This window comes from Urocitellus parryii, chromosome 16 (assembly GCF_045843805.1).
Source record: "Urocitellus parryii isolate mUroPar1 chromosome 16, mUroPar1.hap1, whole genome shotgun sequence".
NCBI lineage: Eukaryota > Metazoa > Chordata > Mammalia > Rodentia > Sciuridae > Urocitellus > Urocitellus parryii.
This window is the reverse complement of record NC_135546.1, coordinates 2,770,521-2,784,805: the sequence shown is the minus strand read 5'-3', so window position 1 is coordinate 2,784,805 and position 14,285 is coordinate 2,770,521. Positions and strand designations below refer to the sequence as shown.

The following is a 14,285-nucleotide window of genomic DNA, read 5'->3' as shown; positions in this document are numbered from 1 at the left end:
GGGAATCTGCAGCACAGCGCCTGCTCACCTCGGTTTTGTGTGCTGATCCCGCTGCCAGCTGTTCTTAAGTCTTTGACAGCAAATATCTTTGTGATGGTTGGGTAATGACACTTATCTCACTTGAGCTTGCCCTAAGTGGCTCCCCTCACAGACCCTGTGCTCAGGCCACCTCCCTGACTCTGCCTCTAAATTGAAACTGTCCCCTGTTGTACCCTGGAGAGGGTGACGTAGACGTGGGTTTGAGGTGGCTGGAGGTGAATTCGCAGGTTTTCTCTCCTGACATCCAGTGAGATAGTCCTAGGAATGCCTGGCCAGTCCCCACCACCCCATCCACGGGACATGCTTTTCCTGTCATCCCACTCCCGTCTTCCTTCTGGCCTCATGGAGTGAATGTGTCACTTTCAACCTGTGTTCCCAAGTGTCCCCAAGTTCCACCAGAGAACCTGGGAAGACGGTGGTGCCGCCCACGTGCCCCCAGTAGCTCTCCTAACTTTCCATCTTTGCCCAGCTCCCTGCTGGCCGTCCCTGCTTGGTTCCTCGGGAGCTGGCCACCCCTACTTCAAGCGTTGTGGCAGGTTTGGGGTGGGATAAAGCGTCCGCTTACTGGGTCACTGGGCTTGGGGGCTGTGGGTGAAACTGGCCCAGTGCAAGGACCTGGAAACAGACTCTGGAAAGTTCTCAGCACAGACGGGAGGGGGGTGTCGCCTGCCATTTCCTGTGCCTGGAAACGGGAAAGGCAGGGCCAGCCCTGGAGTAGGCTTCCAGAGCCCTTCTGTGCGGCAGTCCCGGTCCTGTGTCCTGACCAGTGTGTTCTTGTCCCCTCCTCGCAGGCTCTACAAGTGGCCAGACAGCTCCTGCAGCAGCAGCAACAGCAGCAGCAGCAAGTTAGTGGACTGAAGTCTCCCAAGAGGAATGACAAGCAGCCGGCCCTTCAGGTAAGTCCCCTGCTTTATCTCATGGGCACAGCACCCTCTGGGCAGCCACACCCTCTGGGCAGCTCCTGGGCAATTCAGAAGGGAACCGTGTTGAGAATTGCTGATTGTGAAACAAGAGCATCTGCGGACGGTGAGCTCTCAGTGCGCCAGCAGAGCGTGACCTCTCATGGAAAGTGTCGAGTTGAGCAAAAGGGTCGTTCTTGGTAGCAAGAAGAGCTACCCTGGCCACGCGCCGGGAGGGTGGGCATTTGCAGGTGTCGGGCTGCTAAGGACAGAGCACGGGTGGCAGTACCAGCTGACAGTGCACAGACCTGCCGTGGTCATCTAGACTAGGAAGGGGGTGCTTCCCCTTATGTCCAGCACAGTAGTACTCAGAGGGACATGGTTTTGACCTCCTGTGGCCAGTGGGGGTCATCTAGCAGTGGTTTTACTAACATGCGTGGATTGCCCATATTGATGGGTTCAGTGCATTCATGTAAGAACGGAGCACATACTGACCCAGTCCAAGCGCCCTTCTTTTATGACCCCCAGCCCTCCCCAGGCTCCAGTAATCACCGTCCACTATCAGCTCAACTTGTTTTGTTGTTCTTTCCACAAATGAAAAACAACATTTGTCTCTGTGCCTGGTTCCATCCGTTTAGCTGCTGTGACAGGATTCCGTGCTTTCACGCACATGTGCACAGGTGTGAACACACCATACACGCACACACCCCGCCTTTGCCCACTCAGGTGTGGATGGGCGTCTGGCTGGCGCTGCAGCGGAGGTGCTGTGCAGGTGTGTGATGTGCTGAGTTTCTTTCCGGGGAATCCACACCCAGGACGGGGCAGCCTTGCAGGTGTTCTTCCAGAAACCTCCACCTCCTTCTCCACTCGTTGGCCTTGTGTCCCATTGTATAAAAAGGTGGCTTTTCCTGGAGGCCCCTCTTGTCGGTACAGGCCAGGGCTCCTGCTTAATGGTCTGCATTGCCCAGGGTGCCCACCCCCACAGAGTGCAAGATTATTTATTGGCCCAAAATGTCAGCAGTGTCCAGCACCCTCACCGGGGCGTGGTGCCTGGTAATGGCATGGACACACCCTCCTCTCTGGATGTCTTTAGAGGGCTTCTGAATCATCTGTTTAAGGTGGAAAGCAATTTTATGCAAAGGTGACAAGAATGATTGTTTTAACCAGGCACCAGTGGCGTACGCCTGCTTTGGGAGGCTGCGGCAGGAGGATCGTAAGCTTGAGGCTATCCTGGGCAACTTGGTGAGAGCCTGTCTCAAAATAAAAAATATAAAAAGGGCTAGGGGTAGGTGTGCAGCTTGGTGGTAGAGCACCCCTGGGTTTATCCCTAGTAGCACACACACACAGAAATTACTTTAGCAACTTCTCAGTTCAGTGTATTGAGGCCAAGGGGTTAATGGAGTGGAAGCAGAGAGCTCATCAAAGTCTGATCTAGATTTTTGAGTTGGAGGTGAGAATTATAACAAAAATTTCAAAGAAACCTGACTTGGGATGCTTGTGTCCATGCTCAGGATAGGGCCCTGGCAGGAACCAGGTGTTGGACAGTGCATTCAGAGCTGAGGGTAAGGACCCCCAAATGGGAGGTTTCTCACCCTGGAGGTGTCGGAACACAACGCACAAGAGGTAGCAGGTGGGCTTACCTTGGTGCCGGTTCATTGGATCATGAGATCGCCTGAATTCTTGCTTGGGTTGAACTTTAGTGGGTCAGGATGAGCTGAGGTCCATTTCCAAACACTCGACCTGGGGCTGCAGGTTCTAGTCCTCTTTCCGCTGGGACAACTGTGCTCTCCAGGAAGGTGCAGGGCGAGGGGACACCTTCCTGGAGGAGTCCGGCCGCAGCTTCTCTGTTGGCGGAAGCCTCCTGAAGGCCTTGTTTAGTGAACCTTTGGCAGCCCGCAGCCTGCCCGCACGTGGGAGTGCAGGGGACGTTTTAATGAGGTGCGGTGCCGTGGGGCCGTGTCAGGTGCTGGGGGACGTGCTTTGTTGTGCACATGTCTTAAGAAGAGCTCCGGGGGATGAAATAGGACTGTGTTGACCTTTCGGCTGTGAGCTTATTTGTCAGGATTCAAATAAGTTGAAAGGATCAAACTGAACAGTTTCCGTCGTCAGACTGGGAATTGTGTTTCAGAGGTCAGCAGTGGAGGGCAGCTGCGGATTCCATAACATAGCCAATTGTTGGTACATATTCAAGCACCAGGCCATCTCCTGCAGACAGAGGCGCAATTAAAATTCTAATTTATTAATGTATACACGGAGCCGGCCCAGCCTGTCACTCAGTGATTCAAATGACCGTCCATTCTTTTGCCTTCCTCTTGGGAGCTCTCCTGGCCTTAGAAATACCACGAGTCCTGTGGAGTTTAGCAGACCTCAGGTGCATTGGGAAAATGACAATATACTATTGGGGGGAACGTCTTCCACGTTGGAGAGCTCCGCTTAGAGATTGAAGAGAAACACACAGTCTGGCTGATCATATCACTCCCCGTATCAGAGAGCATTTCTGATTTTTTTTATACTAGAATTATATTCCCTCTGACTTGCTTTTTAAAAACATATGGCATTTTAAGGTAACTTCTTTTCCAAGACGGATGAAGTTCCTCTAGGGGCGAAATATGTGAAGTCCGTTTGGGGGGATTTCCTCCGGGGGGAGGGGGCTGCTGCTTGCCATCCACAGAGCAGAGTGTGGGGCGGAGAGCTGCAGGGTCCTCAGCAAGGCCAGCGTCCAACCCTGTCACCGGCTGCAAGGGCCCAGTCGTGTACAGCCAGCAAGAGGGGAGGCCTTGAATGCTGGTCTTACTAGAGAAGGTCATCTGCAGTCCTTCCTGAACCCCGAAGTGGTGGAGTGGACCCGCAGAGAACTCAGATCCACTTTAAGAATGGGCAGGGGCAGGAGGGAGGGTGGGGTCACCGGTGTGTGTGTGTGTGTGTGTGTGTCCCCTGGACTACTGCTAGACATCTCCTCAGCTCACTGGTAGGGGCATCCCAACATTTAGAGAGGCTTGTTTCTTGGCCAGCCTTCCATAAACATCGCTTCCATAAAAATCGCTCGCCTCGGCCACAGGGCCTGTGCTCTCTTTATGCAGATACGTAGGTGGACTGGCGACTCACTGGAGGAGGAACCGTGGCATTTAAATCTCTCCCACCTGCCACGTCCTTGCCGGGGCATTTCAGCCGGCATCTGAGCAGTGTTCATCTCTGATCTCCAGACCCTTTATAGCTGTGCCGAGAGACCTATTTTAGCAAATTTCAGATCTTGTGCCTGGAGGAAGGCTTGACAGGGGAAAAGGATTTGATCTGCTGATAGCTTGGAGAGGAGAAAGAGAAAGAAGGAACTTAAATCCCCCCATACACTGCTGCTCGTATTTTAAGCACAGCTCACACTTCCCTGTGCAGTTTGGCAGGCTCTCTGGTTTCACAGGCTGATGATACAAACAAAAGAAGAGAGAAAGTTAGGGAAGCTATAAGTGGTTACTCGACAGAGATCCTCAGCTCCCGCAGGCGAACACCGTCACCGTGGCCTGGTTGCCAGGGGAGGAGGGGTGGTGGGGACAGACCCGGTTCTTGGCATGGCCTTCTCCACCAGATCTGAGCTGGTCCCAATCTTGGGTGACAGCGTGGTTTGTTAATGAAGAGGGCATGACTGTGGGGTGGGGAGAGAGCTTCCTGAGACCTACTCTAATTAGTGACCTCCATTGCCTATGACTTCACCTGTTAATTTACTTTGCAAAAATAAAAAATAATTTTTTATTTTTTAACAAATGATCCAAATTGAAAATTGAAAATTGGCCCCCGTCATCAATTCAGAATCAGAATGGCCTGAGTTAATGAAGTTAAACCTGTTAGACATTTCAGAACAGCCGCAGTGCCCTGGTCATGGTACCGGTGCTAAGAGAAGACGAAACTACCCAGGATGCAGACCTTGCCTTCAGCAGGCTTCGGATCTGGGAAAGGATTCACAAGGTTTTGCTAGGGGGGAAATCATAGGTGGGTAAAAATAGTAGGTTCTCTTTTATAAATATTTATATACTTCTGAAGATGGCTTGAACGAGTGAAATAAATGCTTCACGGTGCAGGTGTTCTCATAACCTGGAAAATGTGTGACTTTACTGGCTGCAGATTAATTTGTGAGTAGATGAGCAGTTTTATTGATCAAAGTTTGGAACTTTGACCACCGTTTCTGGGTAGTAATTCTTTTTGGTTCTTTAAGCGTTTTTAGTTGCTGGCAAGAGTACGTAAACTGGAAGGAAACCAAATGACACATTTTCTCCTAAGAAAGTAAAAGTACATGTGTGTTCTGGCACCTGGAGTTTAGGAGGAGGTGGACCTGGGAACTGTGGCCCGGCCTCTCAGGAGGCGGGGTGTGCGGCCGCCCTCTGCTCTTCCCTCCTGCCTGCCCACTTCCTTCCAGGGTTAGCTCCTGCGCCTGGCCTCCTGGTTGGGGAGCCATCTCCCCCGCCAGGCCGGCCTCCTGCCCTGGGAGGCTGGGAGTTTAACGGTGGCCGCAGGAGTTTGGTAGCATTTCTATTTGCAGTCATATAAAACGTGCTTTGGGCAGCATTTTTGCATTGCGTTAATGCCACTTGTGATCTTGCTACCTCGTGCCATTTCCCCGTTAGTCACCGAGGAGTAAATGGCTAAGAGGAAGCCCTTAAAGGAGACTACAGTTTTATACGGCAGATAGTGAAACGCGACGGTTTTTGAAATACTGACCCTTAAAACACACCCCGCTGCTCTTGATGGGCCAGGTGGGTCCTGCAGGAGACGGAGGCAAGGCAAATGTTTTTAATGTCTAGAGCTAACGTCCACAGTCAGCGTCCCGGGCATTTTTAAAAGTTGACGTGAGGAGCTGAAGTTTGGGGTCCTTTTTTAAAAAGATGTCATTGTTGCCCCAGGACTCTGGAGAATCCCAAAACCATTCAAATAAGCCTTGATAGGGAACAGTGAGGCAGAAATAAGGCCTTCAAAGTGTCATCAAGGCTTCTAGACGGACACACGGTTAAAATGGTAGGAAACCTGGCCTTCCAGAACACGGTCCGCGTCTGCGGTTTCCATTCCGTTGTCAGCGCGTCCTCAGCCTCGAGGAGTCTGTTGTGGAGCCCAGCTTCCGAGTCCTGATTGAAGAGCTATTTTTCCTACAAGGGGTGTTTTGTCCTTGCTTCCAAAATTCTGATATCAATTGTGATGAAATCAGTTAGACCATTTTGATATCACGACTCCCAGCTGTCGGGGGACCGCCCTGTGTCCCAGTGTGCCCAGGAGAGCATGGCTCATCCCCACACTCGGAAGGGTCCCCGTTTGGACGTTTGATCAGATGGCCACCTGACTCTCATGTTGGTGAGGTTTTTCAAGTGGGATGCTGATGTTTTGCATGCGGTCAGGGCTGTCTGTCCTCATGCAAAAAGCAGTAGCTGTGGAACGCTGATGCGGAGCTCCCATGGGTCAGCCCAGTAGCCATCACAGAGCGGACTCTAGCCTCAACCTCATGGAGGAGGCCAGCGGACACTTAGGCCCAGGGACTGGCCAGGGCACACTCGGACAGTCCCAGCACAGGATGGGAAGCCAGGCTCTGTGGGCCCACAGATAGGGCCTGGGTGGCCAGGAAGGCAGGTATTGCCTCACCTCTACATGTGTTTGCACAACACCTCCCGAGGGTCCCGTTTTCCATATTACCATCAAAGCCACGGCAGCGAGACCCCACCCCACTGAAGAGGCCCAGATTTCCATGAAGAGACTCAGGTGGCAGCCAGGTGTGTGTGAGAGGGTGTCTGTGTGCTGGGCAGTGTCCTGAGAGCAGGAAGCAGCAGCCCACAGTGACGCCTCCTTCGCGGGCTGCCTTGCCCCTTGAGCGCCCGTGTGTTGGGACACGGATGACCATGTTGCCGTGACTGTTGGGCTCGGGGGTGGGGAGGGACGGGGGAGAAAACATACTTGACTGGTCAAAAACGTGTAAATTGCTGACAAAATGCCACCTGTAATTAAGAGAGCTCCTACCATCTTACCTTGTGGTTTACACCTCCAGTGTTGGAGGAGGAGCGGCTCCCACCTCGCTAATTACCATTATCACTGAACGCTGGGGCTGGAGTCATTAGTCCCGTGTGCATTTAATTAGAGGAAGGCTGAAATTGGATTTAACTTATTACTTTTTCATGGATCACCTCCTTGTCATCACTTGAAATTGGATTGCAGCCCCAGGTAACTAATTATGAGAGCCACAGGATCAAGAGGGAAAAAAAGGTAATTAGGAATAACACCGTCGGACCCTTGCTGGTCGTCCACTTGTGCTTCGGGAACGGGGAAAAAAGAAAAGGAGAAAATGGGAGCCGTGTTTTGTGGAGGTGCGGATGGGGCAGTGGCAGCCGCGCGGGGTTGCGGGGCACCGTGGTGGAGAGTCACTTGTGGTGGCTCCTGGTGTCGCCACAGCGTGGGTCACAGCTGGCTCCCTCCAACCTGGGTTAAGCCAGGAATAGCAACAGCAGGACCATAGGTATGGGGCGCCCTGACAACCATGCCTTCGGGGGACCCCCTGGTACCTGAGGGCAGCAGCGCCGTCGGGAAGCCTCTGTGCCCGGAACCAAGTCTCAAGCATGGGGAGTTAGGGTGCAGCTAACCCACGGGTGTTCCAGGAGGGCCCTCACGGCCGACGGGAGCAGGACCCACAGCCCCGAGGTGTGGGTGTGTTCTCGGGGAAGGCCTGTGGAGGTGTCCAGCCTTCAGTTGGCTTCTGGTGTGTTCCTTGCCAACACCCCCAGACGCTGTGGGGGTCCCCTGGCCTCGCCTCTCCTCCGTCCTCATGGAAAACACTTGACAATAAGCCTTATCGTCCCCATGTGCCGAGCAGCATCGGAACTGCCAGCCATCGACTCCATTGACACCGTCTGGAAAGACGTGGCTGACAGTTGGAGGATGGGAAGCGCGGAACCCGGTGGGGCAAGGAGAGCCACCCGGCCTGGCTGAGGGTGGTCCCACGACGAAGTTCTGAGGTGGATGCCCCCGCCAGGGGCATGTGCTCAGAGACGGGGGGGCAGAAGGGGCAGGGTGGAGGGCAGTGCTCGGAGGTGTGCCCGAGCCAGGTCCCTACTGTGGAGAGGAGGGAAGCCGCTGGGTCTCCCGTGGAGGTGAATCACCGGCAGCTGTGGTCTCCTTAAGTTGTTTAGAGTTGGTTTTCATGTCCTGTTAATGTCACCAAAAAATGGTGATTCCGTCTTGGGTGACTTTCCAACCTGGGTGAGCCAGACCTGCCATTGTTCCTCAGTGTGAGGGGAGTGTGGTCCTCCATGAGCGCCTTGCTCGGAGGCTGCCAGCCCGTCGGAGGCTGCCAGCCCGTCGGAGGCCGCCAGCCCGTCGGAGGCCGCCAGCCCGTCGGAGGCCGCTCCGTCATCACTCCCCGGGTGACACACCCCCTCCTGGACCTGTGGGTCTGTTTCCTGTGTGAGCCTCCTAAGCCAAATCTCAGGACCCCAAGTAGTCATCATGGAGTGCAATGCCGAAAATTAAAAGCTTTCCCCCTCCTTTTTTGGAACATCTTAAGTTGATTTAGGATTTTGTACACAATATTCGTCTGTGGTTGCAGGGGTCATTCCGAGGTCAAGTGATGGAGTGTTTTCCATTTTTCCATATGAGTCTCCCAGTGTGTGATAGAGTGCACTCCCCCGTCCGTGAGTCCGCGGGATCCCTGACGGGGCACAGAGGTCATTCCCCGGGTGGGGTGGCCGGCCTCGGTCGGCTACTGTTCTCTGGCTGTGCGAGTGTCTCCCCGTCACGCCCCACCTCCTGAAACTGTGGCACCGTCCTGACACATGCACAGGAGGTCCTCCAGTCTGAAACTCATTAGCCCACAGCACTGGGCCCCGTCCAGTGGTTAGGAAACTGCCCGGAGCCGAGAGGAACAGCGCCTGGTGTAACTCCCCGGGCCAGGAAGAAGGGACAGTGGGCACCGTCGTGTTCCCCTGGCACCCTTTCCGGCCAGGAGAGCCAGCTGACCTCGTGGCGGAGCCAGTGGGCATCCTGGGGCGGGTATGGGTCCTTGCACAGAGACGCCTGGGGAATGTCCAGTGTGGTCACCCCTTTGCCCAGGCTGGCGGGTCAGCGCTGGCAGGAAGTGAAGAGGAGGAACTCCAGTCTCTCTGGGGCCACAGGTCCACGTGGGAGCCCCTGGGGCTCGGGGCATTCACGAGTGCGTGCCTGGGTTCATGCAGACCCCGTCCACGGGGCCCCTACACGGAGACACCGTGACCTTCGCCGCAGCCCCAGCCTGACCCGAGGAGAGCACACGCTCGGCCAGCTTGATCTCAGCCAGATTCTCACCATCCTGAGAGCCCAGGAGATAGCGGCCAGGGAATCCAACCTGGAAGCCGAGTGGTGCTTCCTGGGGCCCTGGGAGGGGTGAGGTCTGTCCTTATTTCCATCTTACAGATGAGCAGGGGCCATGCAGCTGGCAAAGCTGGACCCCGGCCCACAGGGGCTGGCTCAAGGATCTGTGCTCTTAATCTCCTGCACTGTCACCCAGCGACCGCCCGGCCCCGGCCCACAGGGACAGCACAGGGCCGTGCTGGCCTCAGGGCGGTTGCTAACCACCGCACCACACCACCTCCTAATCTGGACACACGCTGATGGGCGTCTGTGCAAAATCGTGCTTGTCATTGAAGTCTGTACTTTCTAAAGGGAAATGACGCTCGGGAACGAGAAGAAAGACGGGCATTACTCAGGGCTGCAGGCAGCTCTGTGCGGAGCGCTCTGCAGGCAGCTGTTAAAACCGAGCAGCAGCTTGGGAGACGTACGTTTGGGGGGTTTGTGTCCACGTGATCGCGGTAGCCGTGAGCCCGTGTCACGCCTGGTGACGGTGTTGTGTAGCCAGGCCTTTGTTACCGAGCCGTGACATCACGAGCCAACTATTATAAACAGAGCCGGGCCGAGCTTGCTTGTGTAACAGAAGATGGGGAACTTTTATGAAGTTTGTTTTGCTTGTCATATTGTAAAAATTTATTATGTGCACTGTGCGTATTGGAAACAGATTTGGGCCATTCTGTCTAAATGAAGTCATCGGCCCCTCCAGCCTGATTCTGGTGGGGAATAATTGTCATACAGCAGATGCCTGTCATATCTACTCGCTCTCGGCTTTCAAGAGAATGCAGCCCTGTTGAACTTGGGGTGGACGGGGCCACCTCGCTGTTGGGACAGACCCAGTGAGTGACGAGGCGGCCCCCTCGTGGTTTCTGAAGGGTCTCTGGTGGCTGCCCTCGACTCACGGTGTCCCTTCCACCGAAGGGAACAGACTTTTAACTACTCCAGGACCAGAGTCTGCTGCTGCCAGGACACGGTTGGCCAGGAGCTGCCCATTGTCCCTCTTGGTTACGTCCCAGCAGGTGGCTCTGGTGGACACCCAGGCCGACGGAGGCCAGCGTTTCCCGTGCTCGAGGGGGATGTGGGTGTGAAGGGATCCTTCAGAACCTCGCTGCCCCTTCCCCGCAGCCGCTGCCCTGGCCCCTCCTCCGGCTGCCGGTCAGTTGGAACCAGCCCCCTCTCTCCCAGCCTCCCAGGTCCGACTTACCTCCTGGCCGTCCTCCCGATGTCCCGGGGACGGAGCCCACGGCCTTCACGTGCCGGGCAGGCACTCTGCCGCCGACTGCGCCCGGCCCGCGGCTTCCTGAGCTGCTCCCTCGGCTCAGTGGCTGGGCCTCCCTCCTGCTGGCCTCCTCCTGGCCTCCACCCCAGGTGCTGGGCTGACGGAAGGCTCCAGGGATGGCAGCCCAGGACTCCTTCCTAGTCCCTGTGCCCCGCCATCTCTTTCCACCTCCCAGGTCCCCCCTGGGAGCCCAGGCCCCTCCTATCTGTGCTCATTGCCACCTGCAAGCCCCGTCCCCGAGCCTGTCCGGGTCCTCCTCACTGCCCGTGCCTGGCTCCGTCTCCGCACACCAGCTCATCAGTGGCCACATTTCTCCCACAGCGGTCATTCCAGGCCTCCCTGGCCACGGGCCCGGAGTCCTCTCTGCCCACTGAGTTCCCTCACCATCACTGACCTGCTGTGGGGCCGGCCCCCTTCCTCTGGTGACTCCCACCCCGTCCTGTCTGGGTCACCTGTGCTGCCCTGTGTCCTGGATGGCCCCTCGTGGAGACCTGCCAGGCCCCCGCCCCCCAGTCCCTACTGTCCTGGAGGCCCTTGCCCCCACCTCCTAGCACACAGGTCTGAGGTACCCGACTGTCCGTTCCTCCTAACTGCGTCCTGTCCAGCCTCCATCTGGCCTCCAGCCTGGTATTAGATAAGGTGACAAGAAGGTTCCGTAGCCGCCGTCCTGGGGAGGCAGCAGGGACTCGGCGTTGTCATTCCTGCGTAAGGGGGTGGGATCTGCACCGTCCGCCCCAGACCCCCAGGAACCCAGATGGCGACCGGGCCGTGCTGTGGCTGCCATAGTCCGGGAGACCCTGGCCATTAACTCCTGCTTGACGTTCCTTCCAGGGGGCACCTGTGCCCGTCTTCCTTAGGGAGGGACTCCCCCTGCCCGTCCTCTGCCCCGCGGCCCCGCTCTTCCTGTGCCAGGGCCGCTGTGGGTAGTGGGCAGGCCGTGGCCTCCTCTCTGGGAGCCTGCATGGGGAACCCTTGTGCCCAGGAAGAAGCCCTTCTCAGACCCGCCAGGTGCTTTGGCAGGACGCAGTGACGCTGTCTGGGCTCCTCTCCGGTGGTGGCCTAGAGGGTCCTTGTTTGTTCTAGAAACAAAGCCCATGAGCGTGAGCCTCGCAGAGCAGAGGTCCTGGTGCTGCGTCTCTGGTGCCGGGTGAACTGGCCCCGCCTGGAGAGGCCGGGAGGAGTGGGCACGCCACACACCTAGCCCTGGCCAGGCTGGCCTGGGCTCCTTGGTGCCACCGTGCGGAGCACCTGTCCCAGTGCAGGGGCACCCGGTCACTCTCTGTTGGAGGAGGCCCGAGTCTGTGGTAGCTCTCCCCGCTGTCCTCCTGTGAGACTGAGCAGTCACACTCTTACCCAAGGCCACCTCATTCCTGATCAGGTCTCAGGTGTGACTTGTCCTTTAAAGCCACCGTGCGGGCCCACATGCAAGTGCAGCAGGGTGGCTGGTGCTGTGGGAGATTTGTGTGTCGGAATGTCCCAGGGGGAAGAGGCAGCCTCACTTTGCAGTGATAGCAGGTCCTCTTCAGTCCTGGTGAGCACTCTTACTCCCAGGTGACCTTGAGGAAGTGAGGAAGCCTCTCTGTGCTTCCATCGGCTCATCTGGAGAGGGTGGCTGGTTACTCACCGATCCGAAGGCCGCTGTGAAGAGAAGATGATTAGCATGTGGAAAGTGTTCACACAGGTCTTAAGACATAGCAAATTCCCAGAAAAGATAGCTCTTTTCATAATCGTATAAATAGTACTTTAGAGGGGAGACCACTCCTTCTTGGACTCCACATTATATATATATATTTTTGGGGGGTATGGGGTACCAGGGATTGAGCTCAGGGACCCTTGACCACTGAGCCACCTCCCTAGCCCTATCCTGTATTTTATTTAGAGACAGGGTCTCACTGAGTTGTTTAGGGCCTCGCCATTGCTGAGGCTGGCTTTGAACTCGAGATCCTCCTGCTTCAGCCTCCCAAGCCACTGGGATGACAGGCGTGGCCACTGCTCCCGATCTCCAGATTATGTTATGAAGCTGGGGTGATGTGCACCGTACCCGGCACACACAGAACGGCCACAGAAGGGACTTCCTGAAAGAGCCAGGGAGGGGGGGACGTAGGCCCCAAGGACAGTTGACACTGGCTGGCTGCAGACCGGAGGCCGGGCTCAGGCTCATGAGCCTCTAGGAGCCTCTCCGGACCACGACACAGCTCTAGAAGAATCTGATGCCAGTCCTGCCTGAATCCTTAATCAAGTCAGCGAAATGAATCCTGCTAGGTATGTGAGTACGAGAGCCCCACGGGCAGCCAGGCTGCCCGACCCCCTCCCTGCCTTGCACAGAGCCGGTCTGTTTAAGGGACAGTATGAGTGGCATCCGACTTTAGTTCACACATATAGAAAATCAAAGGCCACTGAAGGAAAAGTACAGAAACACATTGGCGTCAGGGTCAAGCTCACCGAGCTCAGTGAAGACGGAATAGATGGTGAGGTGTGCTCAGAGGGAGGATGGGAACTCTGCCTGACCCTCTCGTTTTGAAAGGAATTGGGGTGCCTGATTATTTGCTACAGTATCACACTCGGGGAAATCTAAGACAAATGAAAGCAAAACAGAATTTAATTGAGCTATTATTTTGCAGACTTTGGCTTGGTGTCAGACAGTCTAATCAAATTGTGCTCTGCTCAAATAACCGATGTTAAATGCAGTCTACCAACAGATGTTGAAAAAGAGTCTAATTGGAAAATCTACATCCTGGATTATTCTGTCTCGCTGGGGAAAAAAAAATATAGTTTCGAATTTGTATTTTCCAGGGCGACACACGGTAACAGGCGTTTCCAGGAAAGATGAAAGTTCTCTCGGCGGATGCTGGGTGCTGGGGTGGGGTGCTCTCCGACAGTCGAGGCGGCACCCTAGAAATTAGATTGCTTGGGAATTCTCCAGCTGGTGCCATGCGGAGCTGGACGGAGAAGTCCCCTTTATCATGTTACGTCAGAGTCCTGTCCCGGCCCTGGATCGCGTCAGGGACGCGTGCTGTCTTTTATAATGAGCCCCTGCAAGCCCTGCGAGGCCCTGCTGATGGATGGCGCTGAACAGCACCGTCACGGTGGCCGGGTAATGAGGCTGACCTTGCCCGCTGCTGTCCCGGTGTCCAGTTGGTGTGTGTGAACGAGTCCACCTGCCGTGTTTGCGGGGAGCCGCTCACGGGACCCAGAAAGGGCCTGAGCAGAGCCCCTTTCTTCCTTTGACCCAGGGCACCAGGAGCTCTTTCCCTGTGGAGGGCCACACAGTGGGTGTGTGGGCTTCGTCAGCCATGCGGTCTCTACGGCAGCTGCCTCCCGCTGCGGCCACCTGTGTGTCCACGTGAGGCCTAAGTGGAGGAGCAGGGCTGGATCCCAACACGGACCTGCTGGTGGACACTCAAGTCTGAGTTTCCTGTGGTGCCCACAGGTCCTGGCATTCTCTTCCCCCTTCCTACTATGTGGAAAGTACCAACGTGGTGCTTAGCGCATAACAAAGGTAGAGGGCCCGCGGGTTGCTGCTGCTGACCCTGGCTTTAGGCGGCTTGGTCTGGTCCTACAGGGTGCCCGGTGGACAGGCGCCTGAAGGAGGTGCTGGCGAGGAGTGCGTCACAGGCATGGCTGGCCCAGTCACGCACCAGCCCTGGGGCAGGGGCTCAGGATGAACTGTGTTCTCCTCATTTGTGCAGAGGTCCCCCTTGGCTCCCAGCTCTTCTTCCTTCCCCTCC

The 14,285-nt window shown here is 56.0% G+C and overlaps 1 protein-coding gene across 6 annotated transcripts in view; it reads left to right on the top strand.

The window, feature by feature from the left end:
* Nucleotides 1-14,285, top strand: part of Foxp1 (forkhead box P1) — a 518,767-nt gene that overhangs the window by 388,812 nt on the left and 115,670 nt on the right. For all 6 annotated transcript variants that reach the window (XM_077793425.1, XM_077793427.1, XM_026392656.2 and 3 more), the window contains one exon: nucleotides 831-935. In XM_077793425.1, coding sequence (XP_077649551.1) covers nucleotides 831-935 — 105 coding nt within the window. The remainder of the gene's footprint in view (nucleotides 1-830; nucleotides 936-14,285) is intronic.